Raw genomic sequence first — 21,881 nt, 5'->3', positions numbered from 1 at the left:
AGACTAAAACCCTTGAAATACTAACTCGCTAAGGCTGTTATTTGAACTATCCGATGATGTCTACATGACACTCGACTGCCACTGCACTCGATATCTTTTCCGCTTTTACTGCACTGTTATATCATCTTGTATTTTCGACATCATCGATGTATCGTTTCGCTTGTACAAACAAGAAATGAGGCAAATTCGAAGCAACTGCAGCATTGCACTCCCAAGTAACTTGCTATTATAGCAAATGATTTTGGTTGGCACAAACCAAGTGGCATGTCTGCATATTCTTTAAGAAAACCGGTTAGAGAGAATAATGGGTTCGTTACAAAACTTGACAGCCTTTATTTGAATTGTTGCTCTTGTACTACTGCCTATCGAATAACTCGTATACTAAAGCTTCTATTTTCTTAAATAAAACAAGTATATACAGTAAGAAAATTTATTTAGAACATAATGTACGGTGAAGCTAAGTACAAGAGAGTCGATGAAATCTTTCTGGACCAGTTTCAGGCTTCCTGAAGACTAGCTTCTTTGTCTGTATCTGGAGTTTCTGAACCAGTTTCAAGCTTCTTGAAGACTAGTTTTTGTTGGGGAAGCTGGCCATTGGAAAATGCAGTAACTTCTGTATCTATTAACACTCTGTCTTCATCCTTAAACTCTCCCCTCAAGATTCCCTTTGCCAGTTCATTTTCAACACTCTGCTGAATCACTCGTTTGACTGGCCTAGCACCATAGTTTGGGTCATACCCAAGACTTCCAAGAAGCTGAACAGCTGCCTCAGTCACCTGGATTGTCATCTTCCTGTCTGCAAGCCTCGCTTGCACTCGCTCCAACTGTGAAAACATACATACATGAGGTGAGATTTCAAAGTTGCCCAAAATTACCAGTGAAGTGTATCAATACCTAGGTTTGGCATGCCTACATATATGTTGTGCAAGTCCAATAAATAACGTCACATGATCAAATTTAGGCACGGCATATACATGTGTGCACCCCCATTTGCTGTATGGATCTGCTTATTAGCCTCACCCTAAACCGTCAGCTACTAGATGGGTTGCCATTATCAAACCCAAAATCTTGGTAGGGTCGGTCAGATCTCAGGGTGGCCCAAACAACCCTTAGATTTTTTACACAACCGGGGACAAGAAGGTATATTCTTATACTCCATTGATGGCCTTTGGGCCAAATGACGCCTCCACCATGGCACCACCCATAAGATAGGATGCTGCCTGAGGTAGAGAGTTCTATTGCTTTGATCACAAGATTGAAGTTGCTGAAAAAAAGAATCCATTCACAAATAATATATTCTACTTCAAAGAATTCATCAAGTCAATGAAGCATCGTTGTGGAGAAGTTACCTGTAACCTGACAATTCTGTTTATCTGATCCCGATCGAGAGGCTGGAATACTGTATATTCATCAACCCTGTTCATGAACTCGGGCCGAAAGATTGATCTTGCAGCATCAAGTACCCGCTGCTTAATAGTTTCATATGCTAATTCCTTTGGCAAGGTGTCATCGTCCATGTTGAGTATGTACTGGGAACCCACATTTGATGTCATAATTATAATTGTGTTGGTAAAACTCACAGTGCGACCCTGGGAATCAGTTACTCTCCCATCATCTAAAATCTGAAGAAATACATTAAACACGTCAGAATGCGCCTTTTCTATCTCATCAAACAAAATGACTGCATACGGCCTCCTGCGAACTGTCTCTGTCAGCTGTCCACCTTCCTCATATCCCACATAACCAGGTGGGGCCCCAATCAATCTTGAAACAGCATGCTTTTCCATGTATTCACTCATATCGATTCGAACAAGAGCTTCTTCTGTGTTGAATAAATAAGAGGCCAGTGCCTTGGCTAGTTCCGTCTTCCCAACGCCAGTGGGACCCATGAACATAAAACTAGCAATTGGACGGTGAGGATCTGAGAGACCAGCTCGAGATCGCTGAATAGCCTCCGCTACAGCTTTCACTGCAGGATCTTGACCCACAACACGTTTATGTAGCTCTTCCTCCAAATGTAAGAGCTTCTCCCTGTCTGATTGCTGAAGCTTGGAAACAGGGATACCCGTCCATTTACTAACAATTTCAGCAATGTCATTTTCTGTAACCTCCTCCCTAAGCATGGACTTCCCTGTATTCATATATTCAACCAATTCTTTTTCTGCAGTTCCAAGTTGTCGTTGCAAAGAATTAAGGCTGCCATACTTCAGTTCAGCAGCACGATTAAGATCATACTCCCGTTCAGCCTGCTGGATCTCAAGATTTACTCTGTCAATCTGTATACATGAACAGAAAAATCAGTAAAACCAGAATTCTCATTTGTCAATATTTTTTTTTTCCATATTTAACTCGACACAGATTCTCATAGGGAACCTAATATATAATTAGAGACTTTTTGAAGAGGTACATCCACAAATACCTCCTCTTTGATTGACTGAATTCGAGTCATGACAGACTTTTCATGCTCCCACTGTTCAGTGAGCTGGGCTTGTTTCTCCTTGAGGAGAGACAACTCAGCCTCAAGCCGGTTCAGCCTATCTCTAGAAGCTTTATCAGTATCATTCATAAGAGAGAGCCTCTCCATTTCCAGCTTCAACACCGAACGGTTGATCTCATCAAGAACAGTTGGTTTTGATGTGATTTCCATTTTCAGTTTGGCAGCTGCTTCATCAACTAGGTCAATAGCTGCAATTTGGAAGTATATTAGCTCTCAACATACAATACTTTCAGAACCTTCCAACCCAGCACAAAGTTCAAGAAAGTAAATTGAATAAAAAAGCTTCTTCAAAAAAGAGTTTAGAATGGAAGTTCAAATCATCTGACAGGGCCGAAAAAGTGCACAACTGTTTCTTCTTGTCATTGCAGCTCGTTCACTGGACCTGCTGGAACCCCCCTCCCCGAAAAAAAAAAACATGTGCGGGATCTTTCAAATAAGACAGCATAATCTATTATTATAAAAGGCAATCGCAGCATGCTTCTTTAGCCTAATCTCATCTTTATGCAACTTGAACAAGATAAGCATAATTTGGGTCTTCAGTCACTGATAAAGTGTTCTGATTGGTAAATGCATCATAACAAGTCAACATGATCATATTAATTTTTTACTACAAAAAAGAACCTTTCAAATGTCATATCTGCTGTGCGATGTGAGATTACCTTTGTCAGGTAAAACCCGGCCGCTGATGTAACGGTCTGAAAGAATTGCAGCTGCCACAAGTGCACTGTCAGAAATGCGGACTCCATGATGCAACTCATACCTTTCACGCAGTCCTCGCAGTATAGAAATGGTATCTTCAACCGAAGGTTGATCAACATAAACTTGCTGAAAACGACGCTCCAATGCTGGATCTTTCTCAATATACTTGCGATACTCATCCAGAGTTGTGGCACCGATACACCGCAACTCTCCCCGGCCAAGCATAGGCTTCAATAGATTGCCTGCATCCATTGCACCATTTGTAGCACCTGAAAAAGAAAGCAGAGCTTAGAGTCACCATCAGCATTGTCATTCTTAGAGGTATTTCATCTTTACATATTGGAACTTCACTACCTGCAATCAAAACCAATGTGAACAATGCTTACATGTAGAAATAACTTCTATTTAAATGAACTTCAAGGTGTTAATTCATAATTGAAATTTGTTGGTGACCAGTAGAAAGAAAAAGACAACCCAAAATACATTAACAAAGATTGTGAAAGCCACTTTATCCGGTAACTAAAGAAAATCTGACAAGCATAATTACCTGCCCCAACAACTGTATGGATCTCATCAATGAAGAGGATAATTTGGCCATCTGAGTCTGTAACTTCCTTGAGCACAGCCTTCAGTCTATCCTCAAATTCTCCTCGATACTTTGCCCCAGCAATTAGTGCACCCATGTCAAGGGATATTAGCTGTAAAAATACAGGGTAAGCATGATCAATATCCAAAATTTACATCTAGCAGTCATAGATGCATAGATTAGCATATTTGTGCCAACCATCCCCCCGTTTTGTTGTTTGGAGAGAGAGAAAGGGGGAGGGGGTTGGTGCTGAACTTCAAGATATAGCAAGTACCTTACGATTCATCAGAGCTTGAGGTACGTCTCCTTGCACAATTCTTTGAGCAAGCCTGTTGAAGAAGTTACAGTTAGATTAACATGCAAAAATAGAAAGGAAGAAGCAAGATTAGTGCCCACCAGCAAGCCTTCAGACAAGATGAAAACAACTCTATCTAGGACTCCTGAATAAAGACAGGACCCTAGCTCTGACCAAGTGCTTACCCTTCAGAAATTGCAGTTTTCCCTACACCAGGCTCACCAATTAGAACGGGATTGTTCTTTGTTCTCCTGGAAAGAATCTGGATGCACCTGCGTATTTCATCATCTCTTCCTATTACTGGGTCAAGCTTTCCTTCTTTTGCCATGGCTGTCAAATCTTTCCCATATTTTTCCAGTGCTTCATACTTCCCCTCTGGATCTGTAACAAATACAACGTCTCACTCACTTCAGCGCCAAAATACTACCTTTTCTCCTATCCCTAACTAGGTTGGACATGCAAAATAAAAAGGCTGTAAAAGCGCCAAAAAACCCTGAAGCTTCAATACTTAAAAGCTATGATCCCTACAGGCATAAATCACAAAATAACGACATTCTTGCCCCAAGAAAGAATTAAAGAAATTCCTGGAAACAGAAGATAACATGACAACAGGCATAAATGCATGAAAACATGTTTTTTCTTTTCAAGCAAACACTTGAACGGTCATTGAATTTTTACAAAAAATCCACCAAAATGTTGGACTAACATAATGATCTTTACATGAACATAAAAGAATCTGGATATATTATAGAAGTCAGGTAGATTGCATCATGCACAATAATCGATGCAGCTAAGCTTGGTTTGCAAAAAGGCTTTTTTATTATTTATCTATCTGCGCTTTCAATAACTCATTAAAACATGTGAGGCTGTGTACGCTCACATAGATTGCAATAAGTTAATTTCAAAGAAGGGAAAAATAGGACGGAATATAGCGCAACCATATAACCTTGGTCGATAACTGATTGGCGTCCCCTTATAGCTTCTATTGCAGACTTCAAAGTTTGCAGTGTTATTTGAAAATCTCTATATAACTGCTTCCCAAATCGTTGATCTCGTAGAAAACCAAGAACCAGATGCTCAACGGACACAAATGAATCCCCATACTCTTTCTTGTATTCCCTGGCTCGTTGAACCAAGGCTTCCAAATCACGTCCTAACATTGAACCAACTGATTCTCCAAGAACCTATTGTAATTGGACAGCATAGAGGTCAAGTTGCTTGCTTCTCAGCATAAAGATGACGAATACAATTACTGATTAACTGACAGAAAGTCTCAATTACTCCTCCAATTCTTTAACAAAAAGTATGTAAGACAAAATATCAAGGATCGCTATTACAGCAGTGCCAATATGCGTGTTAAGGGAGGCAAAACTACGATATTTCAGATATTACCTTTGGTTGACGTTGGATGAACTTATCAGTGGCCTCGAGAAGGCGGGTATTGTCAACTCCAGCCTTAGAGAAAATCCGGCGAGCAAGCCCATTCTTCTGCTCCAACAAGGATTTCATCAAATGCTCTGTCTCCACTATCTGATGCTTGTTCTCTTTTGCCACTTCTGGGGATGAGACAATTGCTTGCCATGCCATGTCCGTAAAATCTTGTTGGGCTATCTATCATTATAGTAAAGCCAAGAATTCATCAAAACGTCCGCAAATACCCCTTAAAAGAACAAGAGGATTTTTTTTTTTGTTTTTGGGAGGGGGGACAAATCAAATGAGAAACATTCAAAATAGGCAAAAATTTCATATCAAACTCAATAGTAAATGCTAGAAAAAATACATTCCAAATTGCTTGTACGCATACCAAAAGTAGTTCGTATTAAACACAAAACTATTAAAAGGATGAGACCCAAATCATCCAATTATATAACTAACATTAATGTTTTGTTTTCTCATGCGCACCGATAATATGAAAATAAATCAACGGAAAGAAAGTGACCAAATCAATAAAATAAAACAATTATTATCTTGATGCAATTGCCACAAACAAGAACAAAAAAATAAAAAAACTTAAAAAAATAAATTTTTTTGTACGTTAAAGGAGAATAAAAAAGAGCTACCTTTCCATTTGAAGCTTCACAGCGAACAACAAGCGGCCGAGAAGTCCGACAAAATCTCTGAAACCCGTTTGGAAAGGCACCGTTTCTGTACAGTTGCAGCGACTTCAAGGCCCTGACAGATTTGGGTTTCGCGTGAGAGAGCCGCGGAGGCTGAGCGAAGAGGGCATTTTTATTGCAGCATTTGGTCCGAACCGACTGCGAAAGACTGAGACTGACCCCGGAGAAGGAAGTCGCCGCGGAGGCCATGGCCGGGGCGGCGAGGCGGAGAGTGTTTCGGGAATGGAATGATAGAAAATATCGGTGGCGAGGGAGTTGAGAGGGAATTAAGAGGGAAGGTGGGGAGTTAACGCGGAGAATATCGCCGAGGCTTGAGACGGAGAGTTCTCGTAGGTTAAAAAAGTGTGAGCTCTTCAAAGAAGAAATCAGCAGAGTGGGAGAGAGTGTTCATGAAACCTCGCCAAATTGTTTGGGATGTAGAGTGAGCGAAAGTTTGGAAAACACGTGGGGAGAGCTAAGATATGACAGCTAAAGGATAAATGGGACCCATTTTTTAAACTTATCAAAACTCTCGTCGGTTAATAAAAACAAAAACAAAAACCTCTTTAATTCTCTCCTTAATTATCACCCACATATATCAATTTAATCACTTAAAATTATGAATTTTAAGGATCACGTATTTTTAGTAATAAAATTGATAAACGCACGTTAAATTTATTTATGATATTTGAAAATATAATGTATCAAAATTATATTAATTTGTAAGATTTTTTTTAATATTTTTTTTTTATAAACTAAGCAATTTTCTAACCTAATATTTCTTACCATTAAATAAAATTTTATTGGAGACAAAAATCTAAACGTACGGAATATATAAAAGGCATCGCTTGCTAATTTCATAAATTTTTTTTTTTTTTTTTTTATACAAGAGAGTCAGTTTTGAACCAAAATTTTTCATTTGAATAACCGGATTATATGCCATCAGGTTCTTGATAATTTCGTGAATTTCTTTAACATAAATTATAGCATATACATTTTTGTTATTTTGATAAAATAACAAGAGAGCACCACTTATTATCTCATACGCACATCTGATAAATTGGTTTTAGCTGATGCTGCCACAGGCACGTCTATCATATACCACCCACTATCGTGTTTGGTTGACACTGAGCTAATGTTAATAGTGCAACTAAGTTATTGATCAAATGATTGTATTTTACAGAATAAAGAGCTCATGCAATTGCTTCTTTTGAATGATATAATCAAATACAATAGGGCAAGAATGAGCTTTTGCAATGTATACACATTTACCAAAAAAGAAAAGGTCGGATTGCGATGTTACAGAATAAAAGAATGAAATCTCATGCCGTGCCAGCTGAGAGCAAATCTTAGCATTGAAAGGTTGGCCTTTTCAGCCAATTTTCTGCTTGTCTCCCCAAATAAATGCGGAAAAGAATTTCAAGCCACAAAAGACTTGTACCTGTAACACAAGGATCTTTTCCCGCCCTATACCTCTTGTCCATAGCTCCTCTAGATGATTAAACTACGATTCCAAGATGTGGCAATTCCTTATAACATCATAGGAGTAGTTGACATACTTGGTCCAATATGGTTAGAGATGCTCAAAGCCAATCTGCAATCATGGTTTGACTGCCCATTGTAGTGAACAACCGCAGATTGTTTCACACTATCCATGTTGGTGCTATTCTGATGGCCCAAGCCATGCATGTGCCGTGATGGGTCAATGGGAAAACATGCCCTTAAATGCAATCGAAGCACAGGCGATAGGGTCCCAAGTTTCCACATTGTCAAGTTTGACTTCAGATTCTGCCACAGAAGAGCCCGGAATCCAAGTTAACTCCGCACCTGTTCCTTAATTACAGCAAGATCAAAAATTGCAAATACCATGAAGTAAACCTCGTATATACAACCTTACATGGTAGGACTATGTATAAGGTAATGTGAGGGAACATTTAGTGAGGAATTGAACCCAAGATGTCTGGGTCTACGGCTCCTCCCAAGCCCATTCTTTGATCACTGGGGTGCACCTGGATGGGTCTTCACACATGTAATCACTATCCAAGACTTCTGGTAGAAACGTGCCTGCTCTCATTCAACAATATCTTTTCAAGGTCCCTTGATCAAGTAAAAAATGGGCATATGCTTGCATGCAATATTCTTAACATTCTTTTCAATCTCATAAATATCACAAATAATCCCCACAAGAACACAAGCCATTGTGGAAATGATGAAATCGCTTTGAATCTCGAACCACAATTTTTCGGTGAACTATCTTGGAAATCAACTTAAGCACAGAGTGACAGTCACCACAGATTCTAAGACTCTTAACAACCTGGATTGATGTGCCAGGAGCAGAATTCATAATTGCAAATGCAACTGCCAGCTTCTCGCTATGAACTCGAAGCGTCATTTCCTTCTCTTCCTCATCGATGTCATGAAGAACTGATGTAATATTGGGTATATAGCCAAAGTCTTGCAGCTTCATGGTTAGTTTTTCCAAGTACTTGTAAATCTTCTCGTGTTCTGGGTGCTCTCTATCTCCAACCAAAAATACGTGAACTCTCCCTTTTAGCTCAACCAAACTGAATCCAGGTGATTTGACCAGTTTACCATTCTTCATAAGTATTTTCATCCTCTCAACATCTTCCCACCTTCCAGCATCAGCATATATGTTTAAAAGCAAGACGTGATACCCATAATTAACTGGGTCTAATTCAAACAATTTTCTAGCAGAAACCTCACCCAGCTCAACGTTTTTGTGAAATCTACAAGCCCCAAGAAGGGAACTCCAGACCACAGAGTCAGGCCTCACCTTCATTCCCTTGATCAAATCATAAGCGATGTTGAGATGGCCGGCATGCCCAAGAAGATCAACCATACATGCGTAGTGCTCTACCCCAGGTTCTATGCCAAATTCGTGGTTCATGGAGTTAAACCAATGCCAACCTTCTCCTAAAAGACCGGCATGGCTGCAAGCAGCTAGAACTGAGATAAAAGTGACATAATTTGGTTTGATCCCAGCGGTAATCATCTTATAGAAGACTTCCAGAGCTTCTATGGCTCGGCCATGCATTCCATAACCAGCAATCATGGCAGTCCATGACTTTACATTCTTCTCCTTCATGCAATCAAATGCATTTCTCGCCATTTCAACTCTCCCGCATTTGCTATACATGTCAACAACAGAGGTACCCACAAATACATTGTCCTCCAATCCCATTTTTATAACCTAATATACAAGGACGAACAATGAGTAAGTTAAAAACTTGCACTCACAAACATTTATCCATAATGATCTGACATATGCCGTATACAAAACAGTGGAAGTTCTATTACATCGTGCTTAATAAAGTTATAACTTATAAAAGAAAAAAAACAAAACAGTGGAAGTTAAGATCAAAACTCTCAAGAGCAATAAAACTTTGGTCTACATAGAGGTAACCACTCTAAAGAGAAATACCTGATCATGTATGCATGTCCCAATTCGCAGAGCCCCCGAGTTCGCACAGGCCAACAACACAGCCGATAAAGTCACCGCATTGTGGCTGACACCACCATTCCTTAACATCCCATTGAAAACGTCCAAAGCTTCTGCGAACAACCCATTTTGTGCAAACATCACAATTATCGAATTCCAAGAAACCGTATCCTTCTCTGCCATCCCGTCAAACAACTTCCAAGACACTCCCAGCTCGCCGCCCTTGGCATACGCATCCATCAAAGTATTCCCAACACCCAAATCCGCCTCAAAACCCTTCTTTACCACAAACCCATGAACCCCCTCCGTAATTCCCTTCACAGATAAACGAGAACAAGCAGAGAGAACCGGGATCATAGCAACCGAATCAATATAACCTTCACCATATTTCCCATTCTCACTCTCCTCAATCAAAAACTTTTTAAAAAGCGATAAGGCCTCGTGGGCGTCGTCGTTTTGGACATACCCAGTGATCATGGACGTCCAAGACACCACATTTCTGCGAGGTATTTCATCGAACAACGCTCTTGCGTCTCTCAACTCCCCACATTTGGAGTACATGTCAATTAGAGAAGACGACACAAAGATGTCTGAATCAAATCCAAACACCAGAGCTTGCTGGTGGGCTTGCTTGCCTGAATGAAGATCGAACAAAGCGGAGCAGGATTTGATCGCGCAGGGGAAAGAGGAACGGTCCGGTCTGAGAGAGAGCTTTCGCATGGACGAGAAGGCACGAAGAGCTTCAACGGAGTCTCCGCCCCGAGCCAAGTCGGCGATGACGGAGTTCCAGGAGGAGACATTCGTTTTGTCTACGTATTTGTTAAACCAGGTTGTGAGGTTGTGGTTGGTTGAATAGTGGTGTCTGTAAAGGTTTCCAAAGAAGTAATGTGATCGAAAGGGAGCGAGAGTTGGAAAAACCTTCATTCCCTCCTACAAACATTAATAACGCGTGAACCAAATGACTTTCAAACTACAAAAGCACGCATACAGCATACAGATTGAGGCTCGTACCGTATAATCAGAATAGAACCTCTGTTTGAATGAAACGAATGAATGTGTCATTTGATCAAAATAACATGAGGAACACCCCTCATCTCATGCGCACGACATCTAATGGAGTTTAAATAATAATAAAAAGAACGTTTATATTATTAACGAACCAGTAGAACCCGTTTGGATATAGAGATGAGATGAAACGAATTAACATAATTTGTAAATAGTAATGAGATTATTAGTTAAAATTATATGAGATTATCTAACATCTGTGTCCAAACAGGCCAATAGTTGTAAAATGATTGTAGGGAGGAATATCAATATTTTCATGCAATTATTTCTTTGATTGATATAATGAATGAATACATTAATGGATACCAACAAAATAAATGCAAATTAGTAGACAACAAACTATCATAAAAGAGAGAGATGGAAGAAAGCTTGGGAAAAGAATCTTCTGCACATTTCAATGTCTCTCGTTAATCGTACAAAACAAGTACCGATATATATAACCCAAGAGAGTTCCCATTTGCATGGGACCTGTAACAGCAATCTCGTGACCTACCACTAAAATTCACCGTAATGATATCAATGAAATAGGAAAAATGGGTACTAAACAACAGTGAAAACATGAAAAGATGAAATAACAAAGGCAAAGAAACATTTCTGGGCTAGTTTGGTGGGGGGGGAGCCTCACATCTGTCCTCGCCTTCCTCTTCCATGTCAACACCACAGCATTCATGTACTGAATTTTGTATACTTTCACTTTATTTCAAAATATGCTGTGAGAAATCAATCAGGTGATACTCCCCTGGTGGAAGACCAATAATAGTATCCTTTTCTTAGCCAAAAAATAAAGGTCGGATTGCTATGTTACAGATTGAAAGAATGAATCTCATGCCGTGCCAGTGACGCTGTTCCTTGTCTGCAAATGAGAGCAAATCTTGGCCTTGAAAGGTTTGCCCTTCCAGCCAATTTCCTGCTAGTCTTCCCAAATATATGTGGAAAAGAATTTCGAGCCACAAAAGACTTTTTATGAAACCAGTAACACTCGAATCTTTTCCTGCCCCATGCCTCCCGTCTATAGCTCCTCTAGTTGATTAAACTATGATTCCAAGATGTGGCAATTTCTTATAAAATCATTGGAGTAATTGACGTACTTGGTCCAAAATGGTCGGAGATGCTCAAAGCCAATCTGCAACCATGGTTTCGACTGGCCATTATAGTGGATAACTGCAGCTTTTTTCACACTCTCAATGTTGGTGTTATTCTGATAGCCCAGGCCAAGCATGTGCCATGATGGATCAATTGGGAAAACATGACCTTTAAATGCAATCAAAGCAGGTGGTAAGGTCCCAAGTTTCCACATTGTCATATTTGACTTTAGATTCTGCCACAGAAGAACCCAGAATCAGAGTTAAAACCGCATCTGTTCCTTAAATTAAATCAAGATAAAACTTTGCAACTTCTATGAAATCCAATCAACAATAAAACCCAAAAAAAGAAACCAACACTTTAATTCAAATAAAAATTTAGGTCCATATCAAAACATCAGACTTCCTTGATACATTGTCATCCCACTAGTATATTTCCTAATGAGGGGGATAGAATTGGTCAAAAGCTTGACATTTTGATAGTTGAAGTGACTTCAAAGCAAACGGGCTGCGATTTCACCAAATCTAGAAGATTGTAATGACCTAAAGTTGTCTGAAAAGGATGCACCCCTATACTTTATTAATTAGAATATCTGCAAAAACAGTATCAAGGATAAATCTTCATCCCTTTTCTAACCCCAAAGGCTAAAGGGAACATAAAAAAAGTTAGCAACAATGGATAAGAAATAGACACTCCTGCCAGATAGAATTTCCTATTAATAATAATCATAATAGGAGGGAAGAAATGAAAAAATAAAAATCAGGTGTGTACACAGATATTTATAACACAAATATAAGTTGTTTGCAAGAAAATGGAATACTTAGGTTTACCTCTCTCAACCAAGAATGGTATGTTTCTCGTATATTTGTCTTCCTCCAAGTGCTAAGATCAAAGATATTCATCCCATAAGCCCATGCGCATTCATCAGCGTCCAAATTCTTTGCTATAAGAGGATGGGAAAAATTGAAGTAGTTCCTGAAATGCTTAGACATGACCCACTCATCTTCACCTTTGCAAGTTTCAACAGCTCCATTAACCTTTCCCCCAAGGTCAATTTCCCAAAGTGGAGACAAATCACGCTGAATCACAACATCATCATCTAAAAAGACGACCTTATCGAGGTTTGGAAAGAGCTGTTCATATACACAATCAGCATCCTTAGTTTGGAATTAAAAGAAAAGGAACAAAAGGTGAACGAAAGAGAGAAAATTTATCCAAAACAAAAATAAAATATATCCAATGCCAATTTCAGGGGTGTAATGTTACATTTTTTTTTAAACGTTACTTTTTCAATGTTCCAAGTGTACATGGATTGCCAAAGATCCTATTTCACTGGGTGATATAGTCTCCATGTCCCTTCTCAACTTTGAACATAATTGATAAGGTCGAGAAAGCCCCCAGACCAAGAACAGTTATGGTAGGCTTTCGATTCACTCTACATTCTCTCTTAAATAAAGCTTGCCCTTGATTCCTAGACAGCACCTAATTCAGAGATAGCTGAGTGCAAAAGTACTTAGATGGGAAGCCAATAATTTACATTGAAACTACTTCAACAGACCCACATAATCATGCTGTAGAAGAAATACATTTTCTTTCCCTATTACAAATATCCACCCAAACTAAGAATTCCATGAGTTCTTTTTCCATACTTGTCTCCCATCGACAAATTACTTCATACTTTCATTGGACATAGTGGTATTTGAAAGAAGTCAGGCCAATTCGGTAATATGAAGTCATCCCTGTCAATATAAATTCAACAAATAATCTGAAGCATCCAATATTCTAGGACTGATGAAACAATTTGCTTAAGCATATTTGTCTCGGACAAAGCTGACAGCCCACATTCCCAGTGATGCACCTAATCTTTCTCATCCAAGAAAATGAAGTTCTTGTCATTACTCATAAGACATGTTTTTCACCATTACTTTGGAATAGGGGTTTACAGGTGAGAGAAAAATCCCCTAGCATTACTACCCTGGGGGCTGTCAGAGCAACCATACAAAGCATGAACTGCCTATGATATCAAGCATCGGCATTATTTTTTTACTTGTTCTTTTTTCCTACAGTAAATAGATTTAGATCTCCAGAAACCAAATAAAGGAAAACAACAGTCTCAAATCAAATGCTATTACCTCTGGTATATATATACGAAGATGGTTGAGTAAGGATATATACTTTGGACTTCTAGCTTGCAATTTTGAAGCAAATGTTCTTGGAGTTGTATCACTGAAATTGGCCCCTGCAATATGATTACCATGATAGTAATTCCTGATCCCATTTTGGTTCTCTACAGCTTCAAGTACGGGAACATTTTCTCTTGTCAACCAGTCAAACTGGTGAACACCTTTCACTTCAACAATAGCTGGGAAGACGGGGTTTAATGCAAACCATGAGTGCATACCCGCATAAGTTTTCTTGTCGGTGATGACATGGAAGACAATTTTTTCAGGTTTTAGAGATGACTGGACAGTAGAAGCAACTACCACTGAAGCAGCCAAAATGTTATCAGTTGACAGGATAAAGTGGTGATAGGAGTTGTCAGAGAGCACAGGGAGTAGCTCTGGAGGAGGCAACTGTTTGCGTGCATGGGCATTTGAGGAATATTCATCAGTCAAACGAAGAGACAGACAGTAGATCCCTTTTGGTATGGAACTAGCAGCAAAGTGTTTGTTCATCAGCTCCGTAAATTTAGACTCCCTAATGTCCCTTTCAAATTTCTCCATCTGCACATAAAAACACGATGTTAGTAGAAATTGTGCTAAAAACTTAACATTTCATATGGGGAGGAGGGATAGGAAAAGGATTTGAAGGTGCTCTCTCTCTCTCTCTCTCTCTCTCTCTCTCTCCCCCTCCCTCTCCAACGGCAAACATCCCTTCGTAATTCCTATGACAACATCCAACAAGTTTAGTACCACAGAAGCAATCTTTAACCTCCAGCAAAGATATGTAAAGAATTCATTTTTATATCATTAAGCTCCAACAAAGACAAGTAATTCAGTATCAAATAAAACATGCATAAAAGGTACTTTTTAAATAAAGCCTCCTTACATTTTTTTTAAATGAATAGAAGTGTTTGAACATCGAAGAAAAACATACAGACAAGAGAACTTGGGATGAAACCAACTTAAAGCTTTGAAAGATAACATATCCTCGAATGCGTCCAACACGACAATATCTTGCGTTTTTACTAAGCAAAGAGACAATTGTAGATAAGAGAAAAGAAATTCAGAATGTTTGTAATGGCAAAGTAAAAACATAACAGAGTCCTAACAAGTAATAAACTAACAAAAATAAGCACCAGAGGATTATACTGTCAAACTGTTGGACAGATGCTGCAGATAACCTTTAAATATGAAAGCAATAGGTATAGCCCAAGTACCCGTGACGTATACAAGAGAAATACCTATCTAGGATTTACAACCGATACAAAAAGTCATGGACACATAGTCCATTAAAATCTATCACGACTGCCTGAAGAAACAAGGAGTTGAAGATAACTAACATGAAGCAATAGAAGGGAAAAAAATAGAGTTTCCAACTGCAATAAACTTCACATCAAAGTTGCATCACCACAACAGAGTTGGGGTACAGATTAATAGGCTGAGCTCAAAAGGTAAAGATTAAATACTGTGCTTCACTAACAGCATGGAACTAATCTTGGGACTCCAGCAAGTACAAATGCTAAGTTAAAACTCTTGCAAGATACCTTCAGACAATATAAATGGGATAAATACACAAGACCACATATGAAATTAAATGAAACTAGGTAGGAGCAAACAAAAGGTCAGCAGTGATCAACGACCAAGAAAAATAGAAAGATTGCTTTATCTTGGTGCAATCATCTGTAGGAATTGAGACACTCAAGATTCATAGGTAGCAATCACATCATATGGAAAAAAAAAAAAAAAAAAAACCACCTTTGAGCTTTCACTAACTATGACAACCATACAAACACCTAGCCAAACACTCAAGAAAAATAGACAGACGTCAAATAAGTGCTTTGAAAGCCATTTCGCACTTTGTAGAAGCTATATTTGTCGATCAAACAGTCTCATAAAACTTGTCCAGAACTAACAGATTTATCCTCACAAATAGTCTAATCATGTATGCAAAACAACTCCCATTAACTTGATTTAAATCACGCAAATCGTACTATCACTTCATTTTTTTGAAGCAACTATCACTTTTTTATATTCTATGAATGGGATCAATAGAAAGAAATCAAGTCTCCCAGCATGAACATGTTCATGTGCTTTTATGCAACCAACTTGCAATGCTAGAAGGGTTAAATTAAGAAAGAAATGCACAAAGAATTCCACTTCAGACAGCAGTTGCTGAGATTCTGTTTTTTAATGTTTCGGATGTCCACTAAAGTCAAAACCTTATGGTCATGAAATGAGAGCAGTAAGGGGGGAGGGGACTTTCTCATAAACCTCACCTAATCCTTTTTTATTCTTTGCATTCTCCTTAATTAAAGAGAATGAATACCATTAGAGCAAACTGTCGCAAATAAGAATCCTTCTCCAAAGAGAGTTTCAAAACTGTTATGAATGATTTTTTTTTTTTTATAGGTAATCATAGAAATTTTATTAATAGAAAAAGGCAAAGCCCAGGTACACAGGTAATATACATGAGAAACACCTAGCTAGGGTTTACAATCGAAAAAACTGTTATGAATGATACCAAAGGAGCTATCTTGTACAAAGACTAGGATTTCAATTAATCATCTTAAATGGTTTTGACGGCTCAGAATTGATAAAGCATAACAAATTGTGAGATTAAAAATAACAATGCATGAAGACTTCATTTTTCATCAAAGCCCTTGCTATCAATAATATATTATCTGGACACATTTTATATAGGTCACACGCAACATACCATTGCCTTTAACATGAAAGCAAAGGTCCTTGCATCATAATGGCTGTTCTTCATTTCGGAAACAAGTTGACTAAATGAATCTGGCAGCTTTAGACCATGTGGGGTTTCCTCAGTGTTCACTTGGTTAAGAATCTTGTAAAAGTCTCTAACCAGTCTCTGCAGCACCATCACCACACCAAAAATCCAGCATAAGTTAATAAGCATTGTAGGCATGAAAGAGCAATTGAATTTTTCGTGAAAGATTTAATATAAAATTACAGTTTCAAGAAAAAGTTACTTACTCCTGAATCATCAACCCTTCCCAGAAACCTAGGTCCCAAACGCCTGCCTAAACAATCTGAAGCACAAAGAGTGAGAATAAAGTCATGGGTCCACCAAAGACGGAATGCTATTGATAAGAAAAAAAATTCTAATCCCTTATCTGACTTTTTTTTTTTGATAAGTAATAAGTTATTTTATTGATAACTAATCCCTTATCTGACTACCATATGGATACTACAATCAGTCCAGAGAACGCAAACACAATGGAACTATATAAAAACTTACACTCTACAATATATATCCAAATTATATTTACCGTAATAATAAAAAAGAGGCAACATTGAAAAAATGAATCATGAAAGAACCACATTTTAGCTGTCAGCATTTAGCAAATAGTATAGTTGATGCTAGCAAAAATAGAAAGGATATTATGAACTCAGAGAAACATAATGAACAACTAATTTCAAATACTAAGATCACATAATGCTTGAACATGCACCAGTAATCCAAGAACTTAATAAAATATTGTACAAGTACATGAACTCTCACTTTATAGTCAAATCCAATCAAAAAAATAAGAGAAACCCAGAAAAAGAGATGACCCAACATAACTTTTGGCATCATCAAATATGAGATCAACCAATTTCGACGACACCAATCCATCCAAGAAACCAATCCAATTCAATTAATCCAATCAATTAACAAAACCAATCTCATAACTGAGCCAAAAAAAAAAAAAAAAATCGACATGAAAAACATGCACCGCATGGGGGTAACACCACAACGTAATTCAACTCAAACAATTAATCGCATATATAGATCACCACATGGGCATAATAAAACAACCCAGTCCACATCAAGATCTATCACAGACTATCGTGACCAAGCCAATATGTTAAAGAATTGGACCAAGATTGGAAATGCAAATGAATGAAGAGTTGATAAAATAGAGTACCAAATGAGGAACACTTGTTGACACCTTCAAGTGTAACAACAGCCGTGAGAATGAAGACAAAGGGCAACAAGAAAGCGAGGATCAGAATGGTGTGGAAGAGGGTCCGATAGGAGAAGTGGCGAGCTGCGACTTTGATCTTCATCAAATCAATAAACCCATTGCTGCTGGATATCGTGATGCTTTTCATGCTAGGCGAGAAGTGAAGCTGCATCGTCGTCTATGCAGCCCCACCACCGCACCGAAAACCACGCTCCTACCAATATCAGAACCGACCCGACTCGATGAACCCACCTCCACCAATGGCCTCAAAATCCTCAACATCAGATCCTATCACGCACCGACTTCGACTAAATTCAGATCTATTTCTCTGAGTTTTTCCGCTCGAGTCTCTGTTTCTTGTTGGTATTCTACAAGACCGCATTGGAAGATTAGCAAATGGTTCACTTATTGATACAAACAACCAAATCGGGCTCCTGGGTTTGGACCAGCTTTTTCTTCCATGAATCAAAGAGTGCTTCACACGGGGAGGAAGATACAGGGGTACGGGGAAGAAAGAGAAAATACGGGTCTCTCTTTCTCTCTTTTTTTTCTTGATTTTTCTTTCTTTCTTTCTTAGTATGTGACGGGCGTTTTCATTGGTGGATCGCCGTCCGATCGAATAAATTTCATTTTCCCAATAAATAAAGAATAATTGATAAGATTTCCATTCATTAAATTAATTAATACCTGAGACATTGTTAATTTAAATATAATATTATAATACTACACGCAAAAACATTGGGGTCAAGACTCAAAACCGTGTCGCTCTAGAGAGAGAGAGAGAGATGTGATTGGGTTTAGTGAGAGAGACCTGTGGTGGCCGGGATGTTTGACCCGAGGTTAGGGTAGACAATGGGACAGAAGAAGTGGGGTTCTTTTGTATTTTAAAGCTAAATTTGGATGTGTCCTATGTTTATGGGCTAGCTTAGGGGATTATGTGGATAAGAGGGGTAGTTAATTTTAGTTAATATTGTTTATCTCTTTGGGCAGTGGTGAAGTTTGTAGTTTGCATGGGATATAAATATAGAAGAAAAATTATATATATAAGCCTCATATTCATGCACACTATTTAAAAGTATATGAATTTATTCTTTTATCCTCATGTTTTATAAAATATAAAATATTTAGATAAAAGAGTAAAATTATATATTTTTTAAGTGGTGTACAGAATGTGAGATTTATATGTAGCATAACTCAATATAGAATCAAGTTTTCTTATAAATTTCTATCTGAATTATAGAAATCTATCTCTCCATGCAAATAATGTCGAACTAGAGTTACTAGAGGTAGGGGTCACCATCACAAATTCCCTATTCCTATACTTCTATCAAATTTCTTACTATCTAAATATAACATATTGAGGTCAAGATTTTTACCATCTTTGAACAAGTTTAGGGTATTGAGTAGGGTCATGGGATAGGACTAGGAGAGTCTAGCTGAATGTAAGTTACTTTCAGCCTAATACCAAGGCTAATCTTGCTTGCTTATTGTTAATTCATTCAAATTTGAATTTGGATTTTTTTCAATTGTATATAATAAGAGAAATACTTCAACTACAAATAGATTACACAAAAATAATTTCATAAACTGACGTGATCTGATGTGATTCATTAGATTGTAAAATTACTTTTATTATAAAGTAGATGTAACGAGTTACATGAAGTCCCGTCAATTTATAAGTTTACTTTTATGAATTTATTTTTATGTATATATTGTGTAACAATTCTCGTATAACATTTGACGATAAAACATTAATTGTCAATGTGATGGCCATATTGTTCAAAACCTTTACATATATAATATTAAATATCGTAAGACAAGAGCATAAATTTATTGGAGTAAAAATGTAGGGATAAATTGCATGTTACAAGGTGAAGGAAGGTGTTCATTTTGATTTTTTTGATTTTTTTTTGTCTATTATTCAGTGCGTCGTTTTGTGAAGTGGCCCAATGAAATCGAGAGGAGGGCTGCAAGTCTACCATCCCTGTCAGGAATTAAATCAACCTTGTTGCAGTACAACAGAGTCATTGCTCCAACTAGTTGGACCGCCCCATCCTCAACAGTATATGACATTTCAATCTGCCAAACACTTTGAAAAAGACTCATGTACAGAGTCAGTGTGTGATTGGGGTTGTTGTTTTCCCAAGTAAAATATGCATTAATATTCAAGAGACCCACCAAAATGCAGCACACAAAAAACAGATTAAACAAACAGTATCTGGAGAAATTCTCAAGAAAGTTTGTACAATGTGTTTGTCCCTTCTGATCATCTATGATGAGTGTTTCTGGTCTTGTTGTGCAAGATACAGAGCCTCCTTGATTGGAACCCTTTCTTCCTACTAGGTAAAATTGCAGCCCAAAACCAGAAGGAACCAAATAAACAACACCTTTTCGTAAAGATCTGATCTTTAATTAAGGTGGTGAAAATTTGCTAATCTTGACCGTGAAATCTTAATGAAATGTGCTTTTTGACGGTCGACGATAAGGTTAAGCAATGCATGGAAAGTTGATACCACATGTAGCATGATACAATGGGGAGACCAAGTAGTATAAAAGCCATTCAAGTCTTTTCGTTTGATGCAACCTCCACATGGGAGAAGTTTGATTCCTGCTGCCACTACACTAAAATGTAATGTGCTGGACAGAGCAGGAGTGGTTAGCAAGATGAATATGCTAATTTTGTGGCCCACTGGACTTTTTTAGAACATTGTGTAAACTAATAATTCATCTCAATTATGAGCTCTCGTTTGGTCACGCAGTTCAAATGAAATGAGATCTTTTGTTGAAAGTTAAATAAAATTTTGTTATAATATAAATTTTTTATATTATTTTTGTTTTAGAATTTGAAAAAGTTGAATTGTTTCTTATATTTTGTGTATGAATTTGAAAAAGTTGTAAAGATTATATGAGATGAAATGAGATGATTTAATTTTGTGTAACCAAACCAGCATAGGTGCTGGTGGCTTGTGCGTGCAAGTTCCACCTTCATTGCAACTATAGCATGAGATGTTTATATCTATCTGTACATAATTTTGGAGAAAGTAATCTGTTTGACAATCAAGTTTGTGTTTATGTCATTGCAGTGAAATGATCAGTGCTGTCAATTTCAAGTGAAATGGCGATGATATCGACTATCCCGTCTAACTCCACAGTCTTAGACGGAGAAAGGTCGATGTTTTGCAAATACATGAGGTACATTTTTGTTGTGCAAGCAGTCACAAAGATCTCTAAAAAGTGTTTGACAATTTCAGATGCCTTTCTCTTGTTCTTCTTTTCAGAATGATTAGCAATGGAACTGCTTTTAACAGAAACTTTAGACCCATGATTAAGACTGATTCCAGTTTAAAACTTCATTGTACGAGTCTGATATTCTTCCCATTTAGATACTTCCAGCAGTACTTCCCAGAGTTTTGATATTAGCCCAATTGAAGCCAGAGATTACATTGATCACCTTTTATATTAGCATTATAGCATGAAAATGGTTGGCTTTACCCACCCATTTAGTGCAGTTAAATAGGCACTGTCGGCTGGCCTTGGCTTCCTTCCCTCACTCATAAACACACATGTAATCCTGCACAGAAATATGCTGCTGCGGGTCCATCCAAAAGCATAACTCTAATCCCAAAAAGTAATGGCACATGACATGTAGCAGTGAGTAGGAGACAAGGCTTGAAAAAATAGCTGCTGGGATGGATGTCTTTTTCTAAAGATACAAGGTCAAATAACCATCATCATCAGTAGGCTAGTACATGGAAAAAGGGACTCAAAGTCCCAGTAGGCACTACCTCCACTTTCTTTGCAATCTGTTTTTTCATGTTCCAAACTCAGATTTCCTAATTTTAGCTTTATTCTAAAGAGCATGCAGTATATGGGTTTAATGAATGAAGTTTATGTAGCAATCAGTACATATGAGGGATTTTTTTGCAGCTTCATGGTGTTTCTAACTATCTATTTGATCAAAGTATAT

General features: G+C 37.9%; 3 protein-coding genes across 3 annotated transcripts; all 3 read right to left on the bottom strand.

Annotated features, from left to right (window-relative positions):
• Positions 1 to 292: 292 nt before the first annotated feature.
• LOC108991536 (chaperone protein ClpB3, chloroplastic-like) lies at positions 293 to 6,613 on the bottom strand. The gene is made up of 10 exons (XM_018965823.2): positions 6,138 to 6,613; positions 5,470 to 5,688; positions 5,024 to 5,261; positions 4,263 to 4,458; positions 4,057 to 4,111; positions 3,744 to 3,894; positions 3,157 to 3,465; positions 2,420 to 2,685; positions 1,350 to 2,276; positions 293 to 824 (listed from the first exon to the last, which is right to left on the bottom strand). The coding sequence occupies exons 1-10, from the start codon at positions 6,381 to 6,383 to the stop codon at positions 498 to 500; spliced, it is 2,934 nt and encodes a 977-aa protein (XP_018821368.2). The 5' UTR covers positions 6,384 to 6,613; the 3' UTR covers positions 293 to 497.
• Positions 6,614 to 7,300: 687 nt separating this feature from the next.
• On the bottom strand, positions 7,301 to 10,703 carry LOC108991546 (pentatricopeptide repeat-containing protein At3g26782, mitochondrial). The gene is made up of 3 exons (XM_018965845.2): positions 10,645 to 10,703; positions 9,616 to 10,563; positions 7,301 to 9,384 (listed from the first exon to the last, which is right to left on the bottom strand). Exons 1-3 carry the CDS (start codon positions 10,693 to 10,695, stop codon positions 8,341 to 8,343), a joined length of 2,043 nt encoding a protein of 680 aa, XP_018821390.1. The 5' UTR covers positions 10,696 to 10,703; the 3' UTR covers positions 7,301 to 8,340.
• Positions 10,704 to 11,056: 353 nt separating this feature from the next.
• On the bottom strand, positions 11,057 to 18,518 carry LOC108991537 (probable galacturonosyltransferase 14). The gene is made up of 6 exons (XM_018965824.2): positions 17,876 to 18,518; positions 16,941 to 16,996; positions 16,660 to 16,815; positions 13,914 to 14,504; positions 12,612 to 12,914; positions 11,057 to 12,016 (listed from the first exon to the last, which is right to left on the bottom strand). Exons 1-6 carry the CDS (start codon positions 18,084 to 18,086, stop codon positions 11,732 to 11,734), a joined length of 1,602 nt encoding a protein of 533 aa, XP_018821369.2. The 5' UTR covers positions 18,087 to 18,518; the 3' UTR covers positions 11,057 to 11,731.
• Between the last annotated feature and the right edge of the window lie 3,363 nt (positions 18,519 to 21,881).

The sequence above is a fragment of the Juglans regia genome, chromosome 10 (genome assembly GCF_001411555.2).
Source record: "Juglans regia cultivar Chandler chromosome 10, Walnut 2.0, whole genome shotgun sequence".
In the NCBI taxonomy this organism is placed as follows: domain Eukaryota; kingdom Viridiplantae; phylum Streptophyta; class Magnoliopsida; order Fagales; family Juglandaceae; genus Juglans; species Juglans regia.
Note: the sequence above shows the minus strand (reverse complement) of the source record. Positions and strands in the feature narration are given on the sequence as shown.